The 9,361-nt window shown below is 39.8% G+C and overlaps 1 protein-coding gene across 2 annotated transcripts; it reads right to left on the bottom strand.

Moving 5' to 3' along the window:
* Nucleotides 1–7,073: 7,073 nt before the first annotated feature.
* Nucleotides 7,074–8,307, bottom strand: msc (musculin (activated B-cell factor-1)). 2 transcript variants are annotated; one of them, XM_008396371.1, is made up of 2 exons: nt 7,768–8,307; nt 7,074–7,582 (listed from the first exon to the last, which is right to left on the bottom strand). In XM_008396371.1, the coding sequence occupies exons 1-2, from the start codon at nt 8,179–8,181 to the stop codon at nt 7,505–7,507; spliced, it is 492 nt and encodes a 163-aa protein (XP_008394593.1). In that variant the 5' UTR covers nt 8,182–8,307; the 3' UTR covers nt 7,074–7,504. The 2 variants fall into 2 exon arrangements, with proteins under 2 accessions (XP_008394593.1, XP_008394594.1); XM_008396372.1 differs by having other exon boundaries at nt 7,505–7,582; nt 7,739–8,307.
* Nucleotides 8,308–9,361: the final 1,054 nt, after the last annotated feature.

Below are 9,361 nucleotides of genomic sequence, written 5' to 3'. Positions count from 1 at the left end.
AGGGGGAAGGCGCCGGGGACGGGACCAAGTCCATCTGTGTGAAACTATTCAGACGGGTTAAGAGGGTTTTGTTAAAAAAAAATCCTTGTCTCAAAACAGATTCTCCTGTAATCCCTCATTAGGATTACACATCAGCCTCGATCAAATCCATTCCTATTCAAGCTACAAACATTTTCTCTCTTTTTTATTTTTGTCTATTTTATAACAAATGTATGCATAGATAACACCGTAAAAGGATAGTTCAGGATCTTTTTAGTGTGTTTTTTTCTTCTTAATGTTACAAGGAGCATCTCACTTGACACACATGCCTCTCCTGGCATCTTCATTTCATATTAATCCACTGTAATATAAGTACTTGTTCATGAAGGCTAGAGGTTAAAGCTAGTGGCTGTTCCCAAGAGGAGCCAAGGACAAAGTTGACTTTTACGATCACGTGGACGCTGATTTGTGAATCTTTACAATGTTCGTCTTGTTTGGATTTGATGGCTATTTACAATAAAGCCAAAGACTATTTAGATGGCAAATGGTGGCAGGAGATGATGTGCCAGCAATGCACTTCCTGGGTGAAGCAAATTACTGGGGAGTGGGAGCATTTTCGCTGATCTGATGTAACTTTCCCTCTCCAGTGTGTTTTAATTGTTCCAGGATTACTGACCTACCAAAAATTACTTTCATAAAGTTTATATCTTAAAAAAAAAAGCAATGCGGATCGTGTAAATTATGAAATGTGGCAAAAAATGAAAGTATTTTGGAGCTCAGTGGTTCTGGATAGTATAGAAAAATTTTACTTTAAAATAAAATTTTAAGTTAATACAATTATTATGATCAGAAATACTTTACAAATATCGTTCTTGTTATGCGTTTCAACTGGGACAACCATTTGAGATGCACCACTTCTGACCTCCATTTCCCCTGCTAATAATGATCAGCTTTTGTGCGGCTTACCACCCAATACAAACAAGACAACAACTTAAAGGCTCATGAAATTGTTTTTGCATAAAATAATATGATATTGTTGAGTTTGAACTCGGTTTATGATGATAAAAGCCCAAGTCAGTCTTTGCTTGCTAATGATCCGGATTTCTACTCAACGAAGCAGCCAAGCAAGTAAGATTACTTTCTGCAAGTTAGATCTGAACCGCCTGTAATGTACAGTTCCGATCAATCCCTCTCAAGTGAAAGTAAGTGAGCATCCAAAACAAGTCGGGAGAAGCAACCGTGTGGTGTAAATTTCATCGTTAGAGACACAGAAAGGTTAGGAGGCGATAATGAGCTGCAGCCACCGCCCAGTTCTTGTAAACAAGGCCCGGGCTGTCTGGATGACACCCTGAGAGCAAACACAAATATCTATTTCCTCTTGGCTCTTATTGGCAGCGAAGCAGGAATCAAGACTCCACCCAAGCAGATCAGGACTGATATTCTGTTCTCTGTCCTCCCGCCAAGTTACACTCAGACAATGGTAGACAAGACGGAGGAATGCCCGCAAGGCTGATGCGGACGCTGTTTTGTCGAGCTTTCCTACCTTTTTTATCCCTCCATCTTTTCACATCTCCCTTCCAGTCTTTTCCCTGGTCTCTTTTTTTTTTAATGCCTTCTTTTCATAGAACTCAGCTCATCACGACACAAAGAGCGCCAGTCCTCCCCTGAGAGCAAGGCCGCCAGTCACTCGCTGCAACCAAATCATCTGTGGAGTAGAGGAGAGTGTCTTCTCCATGAGCAACAGATCACTTGGTCCACAATACCTTCCCCTTTTTTACACAGATATTGTGCACAGTGTGTTTGTTTCGGATTTTCAGTTTAATTCCCAACAGTTTATTGTGTTTACACTTCAGCAAAGAAAATCTTGGAAAGAAAACGTCAGAGATCATTTTGTCTTCAGCTAAAAAGAAAACACAAGATATACAATAATAATTTAAAAGCATTACAACCAACGTCTCATAGCAACTGTTCCACTTATTCCATAGAGATGAATTATCTTGAAGCGTTGTTTATATTTTTGTCAATCTGCAGACACAGTGGACAATATCTGACCGAACAAATGTAAACGTTAAAATCTTGTGTTGCGTTGGCAAACGCCCAGTGATTACAAATATGTCACTCTTAGGTCTATGCATATGTTCCAAAATTATTACAAAAGGTTTTTTTTGTTGTTTTTTTTTTGTCTCAGGTTCGCTTCCAACTGTCTTTGTTGCTCTGGGTCCTGATTTCATAGGACATTAGTGATTGCAAACTTTACAAATAAATCTTAAGAAAGGTTGCATGGAAAAAAAAACATTTTTAATATAAGTTTTGTGAGATGAGAGATTAGAGGTCAAAATGTTACTATCTGAAAAAGTAATGCATATTCCAAAAAAAAAAAAGCAACGTGTCCATCAAATAAATATGACTGAAATGTATAACATTTTAATAATCCTGTTCAAGTTAGAGTTGATACGAAGTAACAAAGCGGTCTAGGACAAGTCAGAGCACTTGGGGTGGATTTCTGCAAGTTTCATGGAGCAAACTCGGTGTTTTTTTGGGGTGTAGCTACAAAGGGAGCCTTGCTGAACTTCTCGTGTTGACATTGGACACAAAGTACCTTCCTGTTCATGGAAATTATCTTTCAAATGAGAAATGTTTCTGATGTATAAAAACAGCGAGGCTGTGCCAAATCTTTCAAAAACAAAGACTTAGAAATGCATTTGCTCGGAATTACTTTGTTGTTAAAAAAAACACATAAACGTTTTGGATTGGCTCTGAAAATTTTGTGGAAAGCGTAACTTCGTATGATGCGTCCTAATTCCCAGCAAATAGCACGCCGCTATCATGTTGACAAACGTGAATAAATACTGACCTCTGCTGGACAAGAAAATTATAGCTCTCTGAACAATAACTCAGTACTCTGGTAAAAATACTGCATGAACCGTCGCTGTGAAACATTTGTCTAAAGGTGTTTTTCTTAAATACTGATAAATATAATCCAACTAAATTAGGAGATAATTTGTGTTTCTCCATTTCTCCTCAAAGTAGACACCATTTAAAACGTGTAGCTGTCTGTGATTATTCTGTACTGAAATGTTTCCCCTAGAACCAATATAACACACATTTAAACCAGGGGTTCCAATAAATATGGCAGCTTCGGTGTTCAACTATCTGAATGACACTGCAGTAAAATAAACCTAAACCTGAGAAGAAAGAAAATTAATTAAACAATTTTATTAACTGTTAAATCTGCCTTTTGGAATGGGGGGAGTAGAAAAGAGTGGGGTTGTTGTTGCTTTTCTATCAATTATTGTTGAATCCTAGTGTTTATATTTTGAGTCAGTCTTGTGTTGGTTGTAGTTTCTGAGTGTCCCCTGTGTCTTCTTGCTGTATTCTGTAGCTGCCTCTGTATTTAGTCGTTCACTTTCATTAGTTGTCCTCAGTTGCCTCGAGCCTGCTCCTCCATCTTGGCTGTTACTCATCAATCACTTTGCCCCCATCATGTAATAAGCTCCTCTAGTACAAATGCCTCCTAGTTTAGACAAATTGTCCTGTTTTGTTGATGCTTTTCTTCCTTGTTGCTATTTTGTCCTCCCGCTGGTTGTTGCTCATCATTGCTCTCCTGATTTTGTTCCTTTGTGTTCTCAGCGGTTTATGTTACTGCAACTATGTGTTTTAATGTTGGAACATTTTTGATTAATTGTTGATGTGTCTTGCACAAATGTTAGGGATCAAAATTGACACTTTGGCAAAAAAAAAAAAAATGCATTGCAGCCTTTCTTGCTTTGGGTTATTAATCTTCATCAATACTGAAACACAACAGAAGAACTCGGCTTCATCGAACACAATCTGCACTTTTTTCAGTGGAATACTCTTGCTCCCACACGTTTCGTAATCGTCACACTGCTTCCCATTTTTCTGATTATCCTCCCGTAATAAAATGGAAAGATTGGCATAAAATCACAAGTATCAACATTTCACTGTGTTGTATCACAATCAGGTTGTGTGAAACCAAAAAATTTAGACGGTTACGAACTCAGAGGGCATTTTGGATTCGAAACAGGCTGTGCATAAGTCGAGAAGACGTTTATAACCAAACTCCAGCCATGACCCCAAAATAAGACAAAATGCTTTCAAAACGAAACTCTCTCTTGTGAGTGGACCAAACTTTGTCAGTGACATTTTGAAAGAGATGGCGTGCTTGATGTGAATCCATCCTCGTGAATTTATAGTGGCTTCACAATTAAAGCTTCTCCCACCTTTCAGTGTTAGATGTTTGCTGTTCTCTTGCAAAGTCCAGATGAACAAACTGGACATTTTCAAGGAGGCATTTTTATTCTTTAAGGACTTTTCTAGCTGATGTCATCTTGTGGTTATTAGACTGTAGCCAGAATTATTAGAGACCTTAATTTCTGTTTGAAAACTGTCTGTGTCTTCAAGTTTGTTGAATCCTTCAAGTTCAAAGACAGAAAGCCTTTACCATCAGAGGATTCACGATAGTCATGATAGTTTGACAGATATATATAAGTTTATAAGTTTGTTTTCTGTCTTTTGCTCCTGTTTCTTTGTGCATTTTGAGCAATCTGATTTACCTGCATAAATGTAAATATTTGTTTTTTCTGGTCTAAAAAGTGTGTGGAGGAATAATTGTTGGGTGCAAGAGGCCATCAGTGTTGCATAAATCCAAAAACAACACGAGGAAGAATTAATGTTTGTAAATTACATATACGTCTTCTAAAAGGTTTCTAAATAACCTTATGTATTTTGACATTGTTTGTCACCACTAGGTGGCAGCCTTGTAGCGTCAAAGACATGAACCTCAATGCGCCTTTCAATATAATGTAGAACGCAGCTTTGTTTTAGTGTCTTTCACCATGCATCCTCCTTGTCATGAAAATGTATTTTTAGAAAATCATTAGTAAAAAAAAAATTATCCTCTGAAAATGTAGATCATGTGGCAGAAATGCTAACTCTGCTAGACTCCGAGTTCTGTTGACATCTTGCCAGTTTTGATTAATGGGAGCTCATTTTCAGTGCAGTCAAGTTGCACATCAGGCATTTAGAAGTCACTTTTACTTTTTCGGGCTCCAACTGCAGGGAACGGTCCAAGAACAGAGGACGGCCGAGTGTGAGAAGGCAGCTCATTAGCTGCTTGGGCCCAGCAGTGACCGGTGTGTCCCAGGAGAACGGTTTAAGGATCTGGGAAACTCACCAAGATGGCAACAGCTGCAGCTCTGCACTAACCTGATGAAAACTCATCCTCTCTTCTCCCCGTTTCTTTCTGTGTTTAAACAGTTTTTTGTCCGGGCGTCCCAGTAGACCGCCTCAGAAAAGATCTCGATCCATCTGTGCTCCCATCGTTGTGGGGTTTAACCGCATGAAAGAGCTGCAGCATCAAGAGATCACTATTATCCATTCTGTCTACTAAGAGTGGAGGCTGTTGAGTGCAAGCTTGCACATTTGGGAATTGCACGTTTGGCTGACTGAACACGATGCTCTGCCGCTGACCTTCACTCTTCTTCCTGAATTTCCAACTCAAACCTACAGGATGTTTTTATCCTTTAACTTTGTTTTGACTGAATTTTGAAAGTCTACAATCTTACAGACATGGTCCCAAGTTCTCAAGACCCCTGACGGCAGATGTGAGGTTCAGACAGATTTTGAAAACAAACAAGAGAGAAAACACCGCATGTGCTCCTCAAGATGGCTAAAGATGCATTTCCTGATATTTAATGAGCAGTCACACATTTTCTAGAAGTTACGTGACATATAAAAGAATGTTTGCACCTGATATGACGTATCACGGAATATTAAGAACATCAGAAGTGGCAGACACATTTGTCCTTCTCATTTTATCGTAGGCTTCTTCTGTGTTTATTGTCATTTACCGCTGAAGTCTATGAATTAAAGATTCATTCATAGTCTTCAACAGATTTTTTAAAATGTTTATAATTTTCATGAATGAACTACATCTGCAAAAAAAAAAAAAAAGAAGTACACAAATATGCCAAAGAAAACAGGTTAGTAAAAACAGCTGAAAGTATTTCTACACACAGATGAACCTTTTTCCAAAAACAATCCCAACAAAGTCGTTGCTGAGCCTGGGGATCAGAATTGTTTCTAAGTCTTTAAGGAATTGCCTTGGGACAGGTGCAGACATCTTTTCAGCTCTAAAAAGGCTAAAACAGACAGAAAAACAAAACAATGAAAAGTTTAGGATACAGGACCAAAAGAATAGCAGCAGGAGATCAGTGTATGATACCAATCCATCAGTTTGTAACCACGCAGTTTACAGGCGATGGCTGTAAACTCTGATGGACAAATCGTCAGTCCTTCAGAGCACCAGCACAAAGTCCCACAGTGGACATCTATGAACACAGTCACCAATCAGGTGAGAAAGAGTTTTCTCTCAGCTGTTTGAAGCATTGGGCAGTGGAGCGCTGAGCTGAGCCGTCCTTAAATGTTGCTTTGCACTGCAGACGAGCTGGCTGAAAGAAGGTTACACTTCCCTTGCATTTGAGAAAGTTAAACTGGGGTGACTGGAAATACTGCAGGTGACTATAAATACAACTCTTTATGTAAAGACACAGTGGCGCAAAAAGTGGGTATGCAGCGCATGCAACGCATAGGGGTGCTGCACCAGAGGGGGCGTCAAAACCCCGTCTGGAGGGGGCGGCGATGATGTTTTCGCTTATACTTCAGCGCGCCTTACGCTCCTTCACCTCGCGCACACAACGAGGTAAATGTAGCAAGTTTTACCTTTCACGTATCATCGTCTCGGGGATACGTGAATTTCTCGGGAAATGCAATTTAAAAAAATTGCACTTTTTGAAATGCAATTCTCAGAAGGGATTTTCAGTGACTTATGATGTGAAGCAGAAACACGTCATAATAAAGGAAATGATTCAAACCAAACACTTTCAGAACCGGCTGCTGTGTTGCTCTATGTTAGTGGAGGCTGAGAGGTTTAACAATTTGCACAATCGGCTGATAATTAACAACTGAAATAAAAATGCCTTAGCACTTAAAACACAAAATCTGTCTCTTATGAAGCAAATAAAGAAATAATAAAATCCAACAGTGCTTTTTTTTCTCTCTATTTATTATTACACCAATGTAAATCCACAGTAACAAAATAGGCTTGGATTTTAATGTATTTGTGAAAATAGGACAAATTGTGTACCATAAGTTATTGCTAAAATGTTATAAGATGTCAATAAGATTTGAATAGCACTACATAAGCTTTGTGTATTTACCATAAACCTGTTTGTTTACTGATGTTAAATCAAACCCATGCTATTTAATGATACTCTGATTCAGCAATCAGCGATCAATATCATCACAAAAAAATAAATCAAATTCAAAAACAATTCAAAAACACCTAAAGGCTAATAAACGAAGCAGGCCTAAACACATGTACACAGTAAAACATTACAGTTCATAGAGTTGTTTAACTACAAAACCATAATATGCAGACAGGTGGACATGAAAGCAAATCTCAGAGTCAGTTCTGGAGATGCTTTTTGAGGTGAGAAGAGACGGACTACGCTGTAGCGCCACAAAGTCTTACAGCGGATGAGATGTCCTCCTCTGATCTTCCTGTCGACATGAAGGGCCACGTCTGGAAAAATTCACACAGAACAATAACAGAAGAAATTAGATACTAATTAGTCTCAAAAAATTATCAAGAAAACTTTTAAGGCTCAACATGAGACAGATGTGGTCATGCTTATTTAATAAATGGAGCTTTATTTCCCATTAAAGTATCTTTTTTTACCAAGCACGGCCGTTGGAGACGTTTCGTACCAGACTGACTGGATGTGCAAAGCTGTCCTCCAGCCGGTCCTCCTGCAGGATCTGTCTGAGATGACAGATGTAGCTGGACGCGAGACGCAGCGTGTCCAGTTTTGACAATTTGGTGTCTGCGGGAACCCAGGGCAGGCTCGTTTTCAGTCTGGAGAAAGCTTTGCTCAGCACTCTCATCCTCGCCCTCTCCCGAGCGTTGGCGGCGTTCCTCTGAGACTGCCTCGACTCCTTCTGGTGTGCCTTGGAGAGCCTGCTGTGGTCCTGCTGGATCCTCCTCTCCACACCCTCGCCTTCCAGATCTTTGTCCAAATACCGCCTGGTACTGAGGCGGGTGATTTTCCTCATGCTTGCAGAGACACTTCTGTGGAATATCTCGTCATCCTCAGGATCACTTAGATTCGAGCTTGTTGACATGGCTTTTTAAAAGTGCAGCAGAGTTTCTTTTTGTTAAAGATGAAAAAAAAAAAAAGTCTGATTGGATCCTTATCAGTTTAAAAATCCATGTGGTTACGATGTAGCTGCAGGGGCCCAGAAGGCCAGCATTCAATGGACTTACAAAGTAATGAGTTACATTTCAAAAACTGAATGTGGACCCCTCAAATTTAAGTGTCGTGCGCTTGGCCTCTTTGCATTTCTCCTCCCCTTTTCTCCAAACGTCCATGACCCCAGTGAGATTGCAACTCTGTCTCTTTGTGGAATCTGTTAAACAGTTGACTTGCACATCTCCAGCCGAATAATTTGGTTAAGCACTGTGAATTAATGGCTGCTTTTGGGTAATCCCTAGTCACTGTCTGGGGATTGATGTTACCAAAGCAACACAGGATCCCCGGTGTATTGTGCAGGAGGTTGCAACCTTCCCACTAGAAATGTGGCTGCTGCACACATATAGTAAATGTCCTTGCAGTTTGTTGCTCCTACAGATGTGCTTTAATAGAAATGTCTTAGGGAGCTTATCAAAAGCACCTAATCCTTTGCTGGTTTCACAGAGGGATTGGGTTTCTGCAGATGGAGCGGCCTTTCACACGCAGCCCTTGTGCACCAGCCCCAGCTGCTAGAGGTTCCCATGACATCTGGAGTGCTGGCATGACAAGGGTGTGGCAGATGCAAAGAGGCCCCATCTTCTTTCACATGTAGCAGCGTTTCTTTTTTTTTTCTTACCGCTTAACGTGCGACGATTATGTGTTTGTTTTGCGTCCTCAAAAGGATCTCGTGTAACAATCAGCTTAAAGATTTGGTGTGGAGAGAAAAGGAGTAACACCTGTTGGTGAAGCAAAGAGGCAGTGTTAAAAACTCGCTACCGAAGCGACTGGCTGACAGGGAAAAGGTGACGGATTTGTGGAACAGACTGAATGTTTGTACTCCTTTTTTTTTTTAGAATGTTTAACAAAATGTGCTTTGTGTCAACTAAAAAAAGACTTGAAAAAAGATTTTGCCAAGAATGATCTACGTGCAACTAATATGTTGGTGTCTGGCTTTGTGGAACATGCCTTCATATTTGTCACAATACCTCCATTTATATCATACTTAAAAAGTAGCAAGAAGAAATCACTTGTCAAAAGGCAGTTCTGTGAAACGCCAGATGCAATTGGTACAG

The sequence above is a fragment of the Poecilia reticulata genome, linkage group LG20 (genome assembly GCF_000633615.1).
Source record: "Poecilia reticulata strain Guanapo linkage group LG20, Guppy_female_1.0+MT, whole genome shotgun sequence".
In the NCBI taxonomy this organism is placed as follows: Eukaryota; Metazoa; Chordata; class Actinopteri; order Cyprinodontiformes; family Poeciliidae; genus Poecilia; species Poecilia reticulata.
The sequence above is the reverse complement of the archived record's forward strand: the minus strand, read 5'-3'. Positions and strand labels throughout refer to the sequence as shown.